The sequence below is a fragment of the Nicotiana sylvestris genome, chromosome 1 (genome assembly GCF_000393655.2).
Source record: "Nicotiana sylvestris chromosome 1, ASM39365v2, whole genome shotgun sequence".
Classification (NCBI taxonomy): domain Eukaryota; kingdom Viridiplantae; phylum Streptophyta; class Magnoliopsida; order Solanales; family Solanaceae; genus Nicotiana; species Nicotiana sylvestris.
In genome coordinates, this window is record NC_091057.1 from 99,451,026 (window position 1) to 99,468,851 (window position 17,826).

A 17,826-nucleotide genomic window follows, 5' to 3' on the forward strand; every position below is an offset into this window, starting at 1 on the left:
TCCCATCTGTTGTTTTTGCATATGTTGCAAGTACTTGCTGTAGACCAGTCAGAGGATTATAGGACCCATCAGAACAGGATTAATATCTGCAAACTGCTTTGTAAAAATATATATAAACCACAAACAAGATAATAAATTACTACCCTCTTGTTCAACTGAGAGCATTTCCTGTAAAGGTACTCTCTTTGCAACCTAATGTTCTTTCTATACCTGGATTTTATACTTATGATTGTGTTAGTTATGTAGGCGATTTCGGGAACCCAAAGAAAAGTTCAAATGTTGTATAATGATGAGAAAGTAGGAGAATATGACTATGATCAACACTGATTATTGAAATACAATGCATTCCTTGTGACCGATTCCCCCTTGCAAACATAGGGGCACGAAAAGTCGGATAACACAATATGCTTGGTGTCCGAAAGGAAGATTTGCGAATTGATTCATAATTGAGAAATTTCCATGAAGCACTACCTTTTAGTAGTAATTAGCCATCTATAGATACCATGTGCTATATTACGAATTATAAATATATTTTCTATGGTTATAAGATGTATTTGATGTATTTAAGCTATTGTATTCATAAATACAGTAGCAAAAATAGGCGTGAATCAGAGAAGTCCAGCTAATCAGTTGTTGTATTCGAGTATATTCGACTGTATTCATGGAGTGAAATGTGAGATTACAGTTGGACAGATTATTGTATTCGACTATATTCACAGCGTGAAATAGGGGATTACACTGTTTTTAAAACGGAAAGTGAATCAATTAACATAATAGACTCCTAATATAACTCAACAAACTCAATTATAACACACAAATTTTGTATTTTCAGTTATAAAAAAGATTCTCAACTGGAAAATACACCAAAAACATAGCAATCTTCAGAGAAATTATATAATACATCCTAATACATAAATTATATTAATTAAAAAAACATATGAATACATTCATGGCATATAGCGAGACAGTGAATACAATGAAATACATAGAATACAATGGGATACATTGAAATACAATGAAAAAAGACTGTAAATTCAATGAAATACAACGAAATACATTGAATTACAATGAAAAAAAAGACGATGAATACAATGAAAGACATGAAAATACAGCATGATACGTTGAAAATACATTGAGATATATTAATAGAAAAACAAGTTGCTCAGCCCCAAAATCCGTCGTCTTTGTTCAAGAACAAACCCTAATTTCCGACGAATCCGCCGTCGAGCAAAAACCCTGAATCTCACTGTTCCCACGCATCCTGTACATTGCTTTTGACACATCAGTACCATCGTAGCTTTTGTACCACTCCTCGCAACTCCCAGGTACGAAGCCATGATCAAACTCACCAATCCAAGTTCAGATTTTCATCTGTATTTATCCAAGAATACCCAGGTACGAAGCCATGATCAAAATCTTGGATCAAACTCTCTTTATCTGTATTTATCCAAGAATAATCAATCCAAGTTCAGATTTTCTCACTTTCCAGTAGCTACCTGCATACCCATTTTAGAGAACCAAAAAAGAAAATCCAAGATTTTCACATTAGGGCAACGAACCAGAAATTGGCTTTTTCAGCCACGTCGAGTTGAACCAGAAAAGAAATCTATGCTATAACCACTAGGGCAACGAACAGAGGCAACAATCGTGGTTTTGTGGGAGAAGAGAGTAAAGTGTATGCAAAAAGAGAGAGAACGTGGTTTGTGAAATTTACCGTAGTTATGTGAGAGAAAATTTGAAAAAGGAGAGAGAAAAATATTAATTAGCATATATGGTGCCTCAAGTGTAGGATATAACTATAATTAGATATTTTGCTATAAAGGGTAAAAGGTAGCTATATAATATAATTTTTTAAAATGGTATTTATTTAAAATAAATAGGGTATTAAGCTTTTTTATAGGGTGTAAATTTCCTTCATAATTCACTTACACTATTCACTTCCAACAAAATACATAGACAACCCATTAAACTTGGTCCAATTTTTTATTTTGGCACTTTTAACTCAGTCTTGTTCCATTTTGGCCCTCCAATCCCATTTCTTTTGTTCCACTTTGACACAAAAGCTGACTAGATTCCATGTGTGATTTACCTCACCCTTGTAGACGCCTGAGAGCCATTTTTTAAGCCAAATTTCATACTCCCAACGTAGAGGCAGATCCACCCAACGTAGAGGCAGATCCAGAATTTAAATCCTATGGATTCAATTTAATGTTTTTAACATTGAACCCATTATATTTCTAAAGTTATGGGTTTATATCTATATTTTTTTTTTACAATTTTAATGAATTTTTACATACAAATTTTTACTCCGCAAAGAAAGTTATGAGTTTAGTTGAACCCGTAGTTATTACTGAAAATATATAAAAAAAAATATATATTTTTTTGCGCGGGGCGGGGGGGGGGGGGGGGGGGTTTGTGCAAGCAACTAGGTATTTGCACGCGCTGCATTTTTACCGGGGAGAAAATTTTTTGTGTCAAAGTGGAACCAAAAAAATAGGGTTGGAAGGCCAAAATGGAACTAGACTGAGTTAAAAGTACCAAAATGAAAAATTGGGCCAAATTTAATGGTATGTGCATGTATTTGGCCTTTATACAAGTTGAACTCAAAAAGTTTCAACTGAGGGACGTGTGGCATTCTTACTAGTTTCTGTAAGTTAAATAAAAAATGGTGCTTACAATTAAGCAGATTAAGCTTTTATGCTACGAAAAGATGAATAACAGCAACGAGAAGCTCTATGGAAGACCATTAATCCGGTAGTCGCCATGCCCGACTTCAGTTAAGATCAAGAAATCTTTCTCATCGAACTGAAAAAAAAGGTGGCAATGATCTAAATAGCAGACATCCACAAATGATATTAATATACAGTACAGTCAACACTGCCTCAATTTAGCCTCTCATCCATCGTCTTGGCATATATTGCAACTTTTCCGAAAAAATATGTGATGAATCCATCGCCGAACTTATGTGATTCTACTGCAGACACCACGTACACAATATACCACGCATTGGACTACGTGAAGGGAAATGTCTCCTCTACCCAATCCTGTAACAGCAATACGAGAATCTCACTGTACATTCTCAACGAAATACATGTCAGACAACAAACCAAATTCAGAGAGACCGGCAAAATGAAACTTAGCATAACACTGACACAGCCACTTCAAGATGGCATTCCCTAGTATAAAAAACTAGAGCTGTTTCTCGAGGATAAAACCTAGCTTTCCTTGCACGTTAATTTGGAAGAAACTATCCATCAGAACTCGATTGATACCCCGCATACTGCATAAAATATATATATAACCATATGAACAAGATAAAATACTATCAAATTCCTACCTCTTCTTTAACTGAGGCAACCTAGAAATCTTAACATGTCAGCACTTGAACTTGATGAAGTTTCAGCATGCTATTTCTTCCTTTGAGCAGCCTGTGATTAGTAAAACCGTATTTGTAAGAAAATTCCTAAAGCTTACTTGTATGATGGGTGAAGAAGCACTGATATTTTATTTTTTTTTGGAGATATAGAGGTAACAAGAGACGAGTAATAGTAAAAGAAGAGGAAAATGGAGCATTTTGTAATAGTAGCAGTAACAATTCAAGAAAGGACATATAGAAATAAGAAACTCTGATTAGGTTGTGTTTCAATCCATTCGCACACCTGTAAACCCTCCAAACGTACTAGCAATGAGCATTCGAGCACATAATACATTCTTTATTACGAATATACTATTGTTTTCATTATCAAAACTTGGTGGATAATAGGTCTTGGCCCTCTGCTCTCCGATTCAATTCCAGAATTGGTTCACCGACTAGGATTCGAACACAAGACTTGACCCTACCACACATTCTACGTTGTACTATCATTGCCGTTGAACCAATGCCCTACGGACATCAAGCACATAATGCACAACATAATCAGGAAATTGTCACCTCACATAGTTGTTTTAATGTTACTAACTCCACGTGATAAATCCACAGTGGAAGGACCAACACAAGAAGCTTTCCACGTCATCTCACATAGTTGTTTAATGAACACATGAATTGGATGGTCCACAAGAAGATAACCAATCCTAGTTTCCTGGAGTGGAAGAAATGGATGGTCCCAGTTCTGTCTCCAACTTTGACGTCACAAACACACTAGTACCCAACAACAACAACAACCCAGTGTGGTCCCACAAGTGGGGTCTGGGGAGGGTAGGATGTACGCAGCCTTACCCCTACCCTGGAAGGGCAGAGAGGCAAAACACACTAGTACCCAAGCATATAGATATTGATCATAATGAGGAGACACTGTTATTACCCACTACACAGAAGCGGCACTGTTAGCAGTCATCTAAATATCACCTAGACAACCATTTTTGCTCCAATGAGACATCAAAACTCCCATCCGACTTGGTCCTATTCTCGAGCATAGCTTAAATCTTTCTGTAGATAGTAAGTTCCTCTTTGTTTTGGATACTTTAGCTAATAAACAATAGTTCTCATATGGTGGTGCTAAACCTTATTTTGACCTATAATCATTTTACTTCAGCTTCTAACCGCAACTTTAGGATAAAGTAGAAAAGGAAATTCGGAGTAATATTTCGGTGATATTACCTCTTTCTTTTCAACAGTCAAACAAAAAAATGCTAGAAAAATTTCTATTTCAAATCATGTCAAATCTAATTCAAACTCCTGGGTGCCAAAGTGTCTCATCTTCTCTTCGTCATTACTCATTCCCGAACACTTCAGCCTTCCCTTATTTGAAATCTCTCCCTATCGTGTGGTTGACTGAAGAAAGTCAGAAGAATAGTAAATGGACAGGTTATACCTAGTTGGATTAGCAAGCCGCTAGTTGACAAATTAGAAAGATAAAGATGTCATCATCAAACTTTGCAGCAGTCTAGTCTCTGTAGCAACTCATAGCAGAATCAGATTTTCCTAAAGTCTATGCAGCTACTGAAGAGTTAAAACGAACATACTAAAAGCGGAGTGAAGGTAATTAGACAATTCACCAAAGTCTAGTAAACTAAGGTGATAGTGAGACGGTTAATTCACTCTGAGATTGGGAGTTCCGTCTGCTCTTATGTTGGAATAACCATTATAATACGATGAAAGCACCTCATTAACAAGAAAGTCCTTGCTCTCCTCTTAGCAATGACCTGTCTAGGGCTACTTTTAGAACTGCAGATTCTGTAATAAGACTATTCATGGGCATTCTCCGACTTAGAATCGAATTCATACCCCGGCAACTTACGATCTACCCGGCGCCTTATGTTGAATAGACATAATAATACTTCCTCTATCACTTAGCAAAGTCAAACCCTATCAGATTTCCTCAGCAGAAAAAATTCATACATACTACGTATTTTCTAATAGAATTTAAGATACCTGAGTCAGAGAACTTCCCAAAGATTTTATGCCACAGATCAAAGAACTACTTTAGCTGGAAGCTCACTTGGAATTACTTCAAAAACTTTGTAACAGTTTACCACTATTGATTTCTCAGTCCAAGTTGCATATGTAGAAGGATTTTCGACTTAAGGTAAAATTAATGAAAAAAGTTCAGATAGAATATTCATATAATACAGAGTCTAATACTGAGTTTGAAGCAGTTCATACCTTTCTCATTTTTTCTAATACTGAGTCTTCAAATTTCTGGTATCCAGCACCTACAAGATTACTCAAACTTGGGCCCTCAGGTTCTCTATCTTTCTCAGCGTTAAAAAATGGAGATGGCATTGTGGGTTGAACTGTTGGCTGAAGAGGCACAATTAAGAGAGGATTTGATAGATCCCCCAAGACATTTCCACAAACAGCTTTCTGAAAAAGAGAAAAAACCCGTTAGTGAGGTGCTACTAACTAAAGAGATGAACGATTAAAATCAATACTCAATTTCATGAAGTACTCACAGCTGCGTCCTTGGAAGACATGACAACAAGAGCGGAGCCTTTCTTCTTAGAACTCTTGATTACTACATCTTCAACCTCACCAAACTCACTAAATAACTCTCTCAATCTTTGGGCAGTATAATCTTCACCAATCTTCTCCCAAGATACCTTAAGCACCTTTTCCTTGTCCACACTACTCCCCTTGCCTTCTGTACTCGCCTTTGCCCTTGCATGTGTCTCTTTCTGTGAAGGATCTGTAGCAGTAGGCACCTTCTTTGAATGCATTGCACGAATTCGAGCAATTTCCTCTTTAAGCTTTCTAGCAATTTGCTCCTCCTCTTGTCGAGCTAGAGCGCTGGCATCAGGTGCAAAAGCAGCACGTTCTCTTGCATCAAGATCTGACATCATCTTTCTACGCTTTGAATCTTGTTGTGATTGGCGTTGGATCTTCTCACGTTTCACACGAAGTAGATCATCAAATAACTTCCTAGCTTTCTCATCCTTGAGAACCTCGTATGAAGTCTTCAGCTTTTGAAAGTTCAAGTGAGCATTTGGGTCATCAGGCCTCTTGTCTGGATGCAACTCTAATGCCTTCTTCTTATAGGCTTTAGATATGTCTTTCTCAGAAAGTTTGGCTCCTTCCTCTCCCGAGGGTAAATCCAAAACAGCATAATGATCAACTTCGATATCCATTTCCTACCCAAATCTTTAACTCTGCAACAAATGCAAACCAACTGCATCAGAAAAATTATGATATTCAAACTACAAAATTAAATTAAAAACAACCCTGAACTTCTCAAGATAGCTTTTAGCTAACCAAGGAGAGACTCTTCCAATGACACACACATCAATAGATCAATAAAGGTTCCAGCCACCAATTAAACAAGTTCAATTAGTGCAGATCCTGCCACGGATTCTAATCCCAAGTTTAATGGTGTTATGATAAGGCAAAACAAACATTTGGCTCAGAAAGGTTAAAAAACAGCCGCACGGAATTCAATAACATAACTGAAAAAACATTAGAGAGCAGTATTATAAACTCAAAAGCAGCTTTAGCCCAGAACTTCAATAAGCTATTTTATCCTATAAAAGATCTTGTTACATGAGAAGATTTTGAACAGGAAGATTGATGCAAAATTAGCCTCAATATCAAGAATTGCCTATGTCATAGGTTGTAAGGCAACACTAAGCCGTTAATTTTAGTTCTGCAAGATAATACTAATGGAAAAGGTCCAAATTTCAACAAAAGAAAAAGGGCAAATATAGATTAGCGCACAGAATGCTCAAGATAGTTTTCAACGAACAAAAGAAAAGGAAAAAAGAAGCACGAGAATGGAGCAACCAGCAATTTTAAAAACTCACACCAGAAGGTTACATAAGGAATTAAGCAAATTGGAAAAGAACAATAAGATGTTGAGAAAGCAATTGGATAGTACAATTAGATGATTTTCGCGTTTAAAGATGGGGATTTAGCTATAAGAAAAACTTACCAGTAGCCGTTGAAATTGGGAGAAATTTGGCTATAAGGTGATACCTGAAAGTGGTAGGGTTTGGGTACGGGTATACTGTAGATATTTTAGAGACTGAAGCAGAGAATACGGGTTGAGCTTGGGGTCGTTAGGGTTATTTTGGGAGTACTGAAATCGTTTTAGGGTTGGGCTGTCTCAGAATGAACCTAACACGAGAACTGGACAACTCAAGTTAATGTACTGCTGGCATTGTCTTCTGGATTAATGACAAACACTATAGGCACAGTCATATCTAAAAGAGGTCGACTATAAATTCCATTAAATAGTTCAACAAATTAACGGTCTGGTTCGACTTGAAAAATGACAAGATTTATACAAGTGTGTGGTGAGTGTGCTGCGTCCGTATTTAATTTGTATATGTTAGGTTCCGGAGGTATCCATTTTAATGGTACTCTAATATTTTTTTTGTATTTTATGTGATGAGGCGGCTAGATAACAGAATTCAGTTGCTTGTTGCGTGGTGAAATTTTTATTAATGAGATCATGCTTGCCCTCGTACATTTTTTTGTTTCTAGTTATCCAAATATTCCAAAGACTTAATGGAAGGTAAGTGCGCCTATTTAAATTATAGGAAAATTTCTTTTGACTATAATTTAGTAGCGGAATTAACCACTCCTGGGGTGTGCTATAAGTTATCAGACTATTTATATAACTCCTCATGCCTAGCGTATTCCAGAAATTTTTTGTATTCGTACATGTAAGGAACAAATGATTTAAGGATTCTTCTTCTTTGTGACAGTAAGAGCAATCTGCATTATCAGTGATGTTACGATGATGTAGGTATTGCAAGGTTTGTACCGTGTTGTGGTTAAGTAACCAAATAAAATATTTGATTTTTGGATGTATTGGCAGGTCCCAAATTCATTTGAATTGGACATTAGTATTATGGTCATTATTAAGATCATTGTGAAGGGCTTTATAGATTGAATTTATCGTAAATTTCCCATCCCTAGTTAATGCCCAGAAGATATGGTCAGCTTCGCACTTGTACTTAGATATATAAGTGGTCTCAATTATATTTTTTAATTTCTCCGGGAATTGGAAAGGGAGGTTATTCCAGTTCCAACTATTGCCCTTGTATATTGAACTTATATTATTATTAAGATGAGCACTTGGTAAAGGGCCACTTATTAACGAACGAACAGTAAGGTCAGGCTTTAACCACGTATCATCCCAGAACTTTATATGCTTTTCTGTACCAATTTGCCACTGCAATCCTATTTGGCAAGATTTCCAACCTTTTACTATGTTACGCAAAATAGTGGAGTGATTGGTGGCGAAACTTAAAGGAACATATTTATTAATTAAAACTTTGGCCCAAAGACTTTGATTCGAATGAAATGCCCTCCATGCTAAACTACCTAGCAAAGCAGTATTCTTTTGCTGAAGACTTTGAATACCTAAACCTCCCTTTTCAATTGGCTGGGTTATCGTTTCCCATTTAACGAGGTGAATCTTTTTTCTTGTTGTTGTAGATCCCCATAAAAAATTTCGTTGATATTGTTCCATCTTTTTTATAATTGACACTGGAATGTGAATATATTGCATAATATGATTTGGCAAGTTATTAAGAGTAGATTTGATAAGAGTAGATCGTCCTGCCATTGTAAGAAACTTAGTTTTCCATCCTGCTAATTTAACTTTAAAGTTATCTAACAGAAATTGAAGGTCCGCCTTTTTTTGACGTGTGTGAAACATTGGAAAACCTAAATAGCGTCCAAAATTTGTTCCTTCCTTAATATGGAAACAGTCTATAGCTAATATCTTGTCACTATTCGTGCTATTTTTTGAAAAGAATAATTTTGATTTCTCAAAATTTATTCTTTGGCCTGAATGTTTACTAAAATGATTAATCACATCTATGATTGCATTACAACTTTTAGTAGTAATTCTTGAAAAAAGAATTATATCATTAGCGAAGAATAGATGTGAATGGACCCTTTCTTGCTACTAAGTGGTTGCCATTGAAGATAGTCTACAGACAAAGTAATACTACGCGAGAACATCTCCATACACATTATAAATAAGTATGGTGATAAAGGATCACCCTGTTTAATGCCCCTCGATGGGCAAAAAAATTCTGTATGTGATCCATTGATAAGAATTGAAGTGAAAGTTGTAGTGACACAGTACATGATAAGCTTAGTAGTATTTGGTAGGATATTGAAATATTGAAGAGTTTTCCTAATAAACGACCATTCCAACCTATCAAACGCTTTTTCCAGGTCTAATTTGAGTAACATGTAACTATTATTTCCTTTTATTTTTGCTAACTGATTAATTGCTTCTTGTACTATTATTGCATTGTCAGCAGCACGTTTTCCTTGTTAAAAACTAGTTTGTGTTGGCCCTATTATCAAAGAAATAATAGGCTTAAGACGACTGACAAGTATTTTTGTAATTAGTTTATAAGTAGTATTACACAGACTGATAGGCCTAAACTGGTGAATTGATTGAGCCTGCCTTACCTTTGGAACAAGGCATATGTAAGTCTAATTGAGTGAATGAGTTATTACATTTGATTCAAAAATATCATGGCAAAATTGCCTAACCTTACTACTGACATCAGGCCAAAACTTTTGATAAAAGAAAGGATGAAGTCCATCCGACCCCGATGCTTTGTAAGGACCAAAGCTAAACATAGCACGATCAATTTCAATATCCTCAAGAGGTGTTTGTAGAATTTGAGTATTCATCTTACTAACTGAACTGAAATTTGAATTAAAAGTAATATTAGTAGACTGATTGTGGTCAGTTGTAAATTTTTTTTTATAATAAGAGAGTATGTGATCCTGAATAGCTTGGTGGTCATAAAACCAATTTCCAACTGAATCTTTAAGAGAGGTTATTATATTTCTCCTACTTCTTTACAACGTAGACATATGGAAGAATTTTGTATTAACGTTTCCTTCATTAAGCCAAGTCACTCTTGACTTAAGCTTCCAAAAGTCCTCCTCTAACCTAAGTATATTACTAAATTCATTATTCAATTGTACTTCTAAATTTTGAAGGAAATAGCTAGTGGGGTAGTGTACAGAAGACTGGATTCCAGCAAGTCGAGCTAGTATTTTCCTCTTCCGACTATAAATGTTTCCAAAAGTAGTATGGTTCCAATCTATGAGGACCTTCTGAAAATTTGTAATAGTTTCTAAGATTGGTGACTTATCATGCCAAGCAGTTTGAACTAATTGATGGAATTGTGGGTGTGATACCCAAATAGTTTCAAATCTGAAAATATTTCTAGGTGGTTGTTTCCTATTGTCTAAGCTAAGTAATAACGGACAGTGATCAGAATAAGTACGGGGTAAATATTGCACTGTAGCCTCAGGGTATAGATTGAGCCATTCATAATTAGCCAAAAATCTATCTAGTCTTTCTAGTATTGTATGCCTCTTTTTTCTTTTATTAGTCCAAGTAAATCTACTACTTTTAAACCCTAAATCTATTAAATTACAGTAGTTAATACAATTAAAAAATTTGTCAGCCATACTAATATTAACAGGAAGCCCCCCAAATTTTTCATTAGCATATAAAATATCATTAAAGCCTCCTCCAATTAGCCAAGGGTACTTAAGATTATCATGCAAATCCATAAGACTCTCCCAAAGTTCATTTCGTGTATGGCATAAATTCTTAGCATATATAGCAGATAATATCCATTTAAGGTTAGTGGGACCTACCTGGACGAGGCAATGAATTTCTTGCTCAGTTACCCTCAGCTCCTCAACACCAATTGCAGCCTCATTCCATACTACAACTAACCCTCCTTCAAGCCCATTTGCAGACACTTATGCCATATTAGTGAATCCAAAATCATGTCTAAGTCCTTCATGGTCCTGCATGTGCGTTTCAAGCAGTATTGCTAGGACTGGCCTATAGTTGTCTAGTAGGGATCTAAACTGCCTCCTAAACTCCGGGTTATGGGATCCTCTATAGTTTCAAACTATTATATTCATACTATAGGGCATTGTTTGTGTGACTGTTGGAGTAGGCATCAACGGGTTGAGAAACGTTGATGACATCCGGTCCTGCGAATCCATCAGTGGTGGGAGCTGATGAAGAGTTGGAATTATCACCATCGAGTATTTCCCTGCCTCTTAATTCGTTGTGACACGGAAGTTCATATTGCATGAGATCATCTCTGGTGGACACTTTAGGATGAATTTTTTTGCAAATTGCTCCTTTAGATTGTAAAGATGTATCCCTTTTAACCATAAGAACTCTGTCCTTGTCTCCCTAATTTCCGCTATTATTTCTGCTAACTCCTCCCTTGTTTGCACATCTAGTTTGTTGGGAGATGGTGGTGGACTACGTGGACTGTCTGGGGGAGACTGTGTCTCGAGAGGACTCATTGGACTGGTATATGGGGAGAGAGGATTGAAAGAGTGGAGATGCTGGAATCATGGTGCATAAATCTGCCCCATGTGATGTGGTGGGTAAAAGGGCAGTAGGTTTGTCGTGGCTGGAACTGGTATTTGTAAGTACATGGGGTAACTCCACTGCTGGGGATTCGAACTTGAAGCCTGATGATCCAGTAAGAGGGGTATTTGTGTGTTGTACCATTGTTGTTGAGCATACCCCTCCATCCCTAGTCTCATTCCCTCCGTAACTATCTCTTCCAGATGCGATGGCTTCTGCACAAGAAGGACAATCTCCTGATTGTTCAATTCCATTGTAAACACAAGAGCATACCCCTGTAATCCCATCTCTACCCAATACTCTAGAGGAAGATCCATTGTGTTTGCCTAAGACGTGTATATCAGTGGGGTGTTGATATGTGGAAGCTGAGGTCCTTCATACGTAGTCGAGGAAGAAAAAAGAGTTGATTGTTGTTCCAGTTTCTCAGTACAACAGGGTTTGTATTTTGTGAGAGTGTTGGTCTATGCATCTTTGTTTAGTTGTGCAGTAGAAGGTACAAATTTAATAAGGTCAAAAGAAGATGGTTGTTGTTCTACGATGGATAGTAATAAAGAGTCTTTATTTAACTGAGTAGGATCTGATTTGTTTGTAGTGAAAGGCCCTTAAGGTTATCACATGAAAAGTCATTATTTGGTTTTTGTTAGAGTTGGGGTTGGCTAGGATTATAGGCTACTGTAGCATGTAATACACTATTGCTGCCACTGACGTGGGTTGCTACTGAGTCCTGTTGGCCATGCACTGGAGTCGAGTTGTCTTCTAATGGCTGGTTATAGGTATTATGAATTGGTTTGGTTAGCTCATGATGGGGTGTAGACAGTTGTGTTAACGTATTTTGTGTATTTAGCTAGAGTTGATCATGAGAGTTGAGTAGAGTTCTAGGGGGATAAGTATTGGTATTTGGTGTTGGAGATATTATTTGGTTTGGGATTATCTGATTTGCTTTGGACTTTAGTGAGGAGGGGATGTTTCTATTGGGATGGTTAGATGTAGTAGGTAATTTATTGTCAATGTCTTTCTCGGTTTGGCCTTTCAATTTAATATTGTCCAAATCCATGTTGTCTAAGTCCTCTAACTTGTGAAACTTGTTATTGAGTACGTTTGGTTCAGCCTTGTCTCTTGCTTGTTTGTAGGCTTTCAGAGGCCCAATTTTGATAGTCGACGAGCCTGCTTCCCAGTGTTGCCCTTGCTCCACCGTTCCCAGCTCCGCCCTAAAGTTCGCCGCATTTCTACCATTGTTGTTATGTTGCGTCGATTTTTTTGGGAAACTAACTGTTTTCCACTCCGTTTGTTGGGCCGTATCTTTCTATGGAGTAGTAGCAGTGTTTAGATTTAGATTATTCTTTGTTGTATGTGGTGTAAAGAGACAGCTTATTGTCGTATGTCCAAGTCGACCACAGCTTGTGCATAGTATGTTTAGTCCTTCATATAACAAGCTCTGTCTATGGTGGCCTATAAGAACATGCGACTTTAACGGCTTCTCTAACGGTACCTCTATACATATTCTTACATACTTGCCCCTAGTTGTAGAAGACGTGCAAGCATCCACCTTTAACAACTGTCCCAATTTTGAACCCACCTTATATAAGATTTGTTCATCGTAAAACTCAGTAGGGAGCTCTGGTAGGCAGACCCATATTGCTGAGTATGTGAGTTGGGTTGCTGAAGCTATGAACTTTGGCTCCCATTGCCTAACGAATAGGAAATGATTCAAAACGAACCATGGCCCTCCATGTAATGCCTTAAGCATGTTTTCTTCCTTTTGAAACTTTATGAGGAAGAAATCAGAGCCTAGATCAATAAGATGAATGTCCTCAGATGGGTTCCATAAGGCCAACAATTTATTTTGGAGTATTTGGTGCAGTATTTTCCTACCAAATACTTTTACCATAATAGAGTACTTCCAGGGAGTGTATAGACGACATTTATCCTCAGTAGTAATAGGTATAAATATGTCATCGTCTGTACTGTAGTGGAGGCTTTCATCCGATAAGTCAAGTTGTAGCTCCATGCTCTGTTGTATAAAAGGAATTTCTGGTGGATGTTTGTTTGAAGTTACAGTTTGTAGAAAAGATGGTTTTGGAGAAGTTTATTTTTTATCTTCTATTTGCATAGCTCCTATATCTGGTGGTTCTGTAGATGCTAAATCATAATTATTTGTTTCTGTGAAGTTTTCCATGGATGTTGCAGAGTCTAGTAATCAACATAAAAGATTTTAGATGTTGATGGAAGTTTGTTTGAATAAGGTGTGTTTGGTTTTCTAGAGAGATAAACTCTCTTTACTCTGGTTTCTCAAGATTTATATAAGTTGACCCTATATGTTTCGCCCACTTTGTGAAAATCAAGTTAGGTACGATCATGTCTTTTGCTGACTTATCTTAATTATTACTAGCTTCATTCATTATACTAAAAATATATTACTATTATTTTTACTTATCAATTTTAGCAAATTAAGAGAAAGACAAATTTTTTTTCTTGTTTTACCCTTACCATTAATTATTTATTCCCCAGATAATCATTTGCCAGTACTTTATAAAATATTATAATTATTATGGATAAACTTGTAAAATATATACTTCATTTATTTTTTCTTAAAGAAAATGCAAAATTAAAAATGGACAACTAAAAGTGAACGGAAGAAGTATAAAGAGTTAACTTCCGCTTTAGTTATGACTTATGAGCAGAGGCGGAGCCACATTATCGGCTACGGGTTCGGCCGGACCCAGTAGCTTTGGTTCAACTCATGTATTCGTCTTATAATTTTTATTAAATATGTAAAAGTTATTAATTTAGAACCTAGTAATTTAAAGATTAGGATCCCGATCATAAGCTTGTAAACATGACTCCGCCTCTGCTTATGAGTAGGTGTAAGTAGCCTCAAAGGAATAAATCTATCACTATATACAAAACCAACATGGCGAATTTAAATTTAAAAGTCAGTGACATTTAAAAAATATTGACACAACCCTAAATAGCCATTGGGCCGGGCTTAGTCCGGGCTGACCCTCACTAGTAGTATGTTATACAACACATTTTGCGTCATGTGTCTCTCTGTCCGGAACCAAAATATGGTTCATTTTAACTCAAGTGACCGAAATGTGTGGAAAAAAAATTAGTTACCCAAATATGTAAAAAGACGCTATATTTGAATTAAAAAAAGCGGGAAAGCTATATATAAAAATATAGTCGTCCCCTTCCCTTCCCCCAAAACAGAACGCCCCCCCCCCCCAATTAAAAAAACGATCTGACACCCCTCCCCTCTATTTTTAAACACTAAAAGCTTGAGTGGAGCCCACCCATCCCACATAAAGTAAAGATTCTCGGTGCCACATGCTAGCTAAGGAGTTCTCTCGGACGTTGTTGGTTGTTTCAGCTCAAAATTACAAATTCTTCGTCTTTCCTATTAAACTGAGGTATTCCAATTTAGTTTTTGATAAAATTTGTATAAAAATGCATATTAGTTATTCTTTATGTGCTCTATGTTATTTTGTGCTTGTTTTGCGATTTAACTAATTTGTTGTTTTTTATTCGGACTATAGTATTATTGTGCTAAAATAATTTTCAAAATACAGAAATTGTTATTAGTTCTTAAAAAAACGTTAAGTAGTTACTTTTTACGGTGGTATATGTAATTTCTTGATTATTTTGTGATTAAATTGATTTGTTATTTTTATCTAGTTTAGATTACTAATTTACTAAAAGACTAGTAAACTAGATAATTTTTTACTTTAGTACCCTATAATGGTATCTTGTGGCCTAATGTAGTGTTCATATTTGTAATGTAGTGACCTTTTAGGAGTACTCGACCTTTTAGTGTAGTAAAACTTAGTGCCCTTTAGCGTAGTATCCTTGTAGTTATAGAAATGAATCATTTAAGTATCTCTTATTCCCAAAAATACGTCAAAAAGCTGATATTCAAACACAAATTATCTCCAATTATAGGCAACAAACGTAAGAGCATAAAAATTCAGGATAACATTGGTGCTACTGGGCCTCAAATATTGTGTCCGGGACCAAAATATAATTATTTAATAATTAAATCTTGTATAATTATGAAAATTAATTATTTAATTTTAGTATAGTAAAAAATAAGTAAATAACAAACAAACATATTAAATAATAAAACTAAGATATACAATAATAAACTAACATATTAAATAATAAAACTAACATATAAAATAACAGACCTGTTGAGTGAAAAATCGAAAAAAAATTCTCATCATGAACATAAGAATTCAGGATACATTGATGCTACTGGGCCTCAAATATTATATCCAGAACCAAAATATGAATATTTAATAATTAAATCATGTGTAGTAAAAAATAAGTGAATAATTAAAGAACATATAAAATAATAAAACTAACATATTAAAGTAACGTATAAAAAATAAAAGTATAATATTGAAAATGTATCAACCTAATTAACAATAAAGTAAAAATATCGAATAAAATTTAATATTCAAAGTATTGCAATATATTTAAGCAGTGGAAAAGAAAAATAATATAATTAATTTTGTTCAATTTACAGTAGTCGTCATGGAGGTTCCGCCTTTGCATCCCGGACCTGCCTCCCTAGAGCTACTATTGCTACAGGCCGAGCATAAGTCTTCCTACATATGGGAGGGGGAGTTATTGGCCCAGACTTTACATTCTAGGAGGATAGACGATGTCTGGGACCTTTTTAATGAACATCAGCTCCATCCCCGTGTAATCAGACTCCTGCAGGATACATGCTTTTATAGGATCATTGAGATCGGTCGGCTGCAGCTGGATTGGTCGTTGCTCACTGCTTTGATAGAGCAGTGGCGACCAGAGACGCACACATTCCATTTGCCCATTGGTGAGGCCACTATCATGCTGCAGGGCGTGGAGGTCCTTTATGGGCTACTGGTTGATGGACTTGATGTTGCTTTGTCGCGAGGCATGAGAGATTATACGGGAGCTTAGTACCTGGAGACTTTACAGCGGCTCATTGGTTTCCGGCCAGAGGATGAGGGTGCATTGGTCGGGGCTAGTCGTATTTTGTTGACGCCCATCCGACAATATTTGGAGGCCATCCATGATGACATTGATCATGATACACCGGAGCTTCATATTAGGTGGTACACGATGTCGCTGTTGCTACTTATGTTTGGAGGCGTATTGTTCCCGAACACTTTGGGAAACCTAGTCAGCTTGAGATTTCTTCATCATCTTGAGCTGCTAGATGATTTACCTCAATACAGCTGGGTGCTGCTGTTCTTGGTTACTTGTGCCGGAAGATGTGCCGTGCATGCATGGGCACCTAGCGAGATGTTGCTGGGTTTATGCCGCTACTATAGGTTAAAACATAGACAAATACTCTCTTCATTATAACATATATCATAAAAATATACCTTAAATTTTACGTCCAAATTATATATTAGGTTTGGGCCTGGGAGCGGTTCCTACAGTTTCAACCACCTCCACCACCCATAGCTTAAGATGTACCACCTCCACCGTTTCTCCCTTTGTCTAGGAGGCGGGTTGAGAGGCGGGGATACAGACGCGAGTATGAGGCTCGACATAATCTCCTGTATTGCAGAGAATTGTTAAATTTGCTGGAGAAAGCACATGTAATTCTATACTTAAGTTTACTTGGCATGGATTTATATGTGTTGCGTATAATCACAGTTCCTGTTTTTACGTGATAGTTCATTTGGACGCCCTACAACGACGCACTTATAGCTGGTTTACCTGATTATTGCTCGACTAGGCAAGTTATGTGGAGCTCTTTCGTCCCGTTGGTATGTCTCAATATTGTCGAGCATCATGCCACCAAGCGAGTCCTTCGCCATTTTGGTCGACCGCAGTATGTACCTCTACTGCCCGCTTAGGTTAGGACTCATTACCAGCGGGATGATCGTTCGAAGGTTGACCAGGCATATGAGGCATGGCTAGAGGCGCAGATCGAGAGTTGGGACCAGTGACATGACCTGATTCCACCACCCCCTCCAGCCCATCTTATGGATGATGAGCATGCATATATTGG

The 17,826-nt window shown here is 36.7% G+C and overlaps 2 protein-coding genes across 4 annotated transcripts; one reads left to right on the top strand and one right to left on the bottom strand.

Annotated features, from left to right (window-relative positions):
- Positions 1-2,524: 2,524 nt before the first annotated feature.
- LOC104238497 (uncharacterized) lies at positions 2,525-7,548 on the bottom strand. Of its 3 annotated transcripts, none has more exons than XM_009792864.2 (5): positions 7,362-7,548; positions 5,893-6,585; positions 5,603-5,803; positions 3,338-3,428; positions 2,525-3,044 (listed from the first exon to the last, which is right to left on the bottom strand). In XM_009792864.2, exons 2-4 carry the CDS (start codon positions 6,562-6,564, stop codon positions 3,408-3,410), a joined length of 894 nt encoding a protein of 297 aa, XP_009791166.1. In that variant the 5' UTR covers positions 6,565-6,585; positions 7,362-7,548; the 3' UTR covers positions 2,525-3,044; positions 3,338-3,407. The 3 variants fall into 3 exon arrangements, with proteins under 3 accessions (XP_009791166.1, XP_009791168.1, XP_070022128.1); XM_009792866.2 differs by having other exon boundaries at positions 2,525-3,069; positions 7,362-7,500; XM_070166027.1 differs by lacking the exon at positions 7,362-7,548 and adding an exon at positions 7,234-7,297 and having other exon boundaries at positions 2,778-3,044.
- Positions 7,549-16,352: 8,804 nt separating this feature from the next.
- On the top strand, positions 16,353-16,763 carry LOC138872571 (serine/threonine-protein phosphatase 7 long form homolog). Its single transcript, XM_070150841.1, has one exon. The coding sequence runs from the start codon at positions 16,353-16,355 to the stop codon at positions 16,761-16,763; it is 411 nt and encodes a 136-aa protein (XP_070006942.1).
- Positions 16,764-17,826: the final 1,063 nt, after the last annotated feature.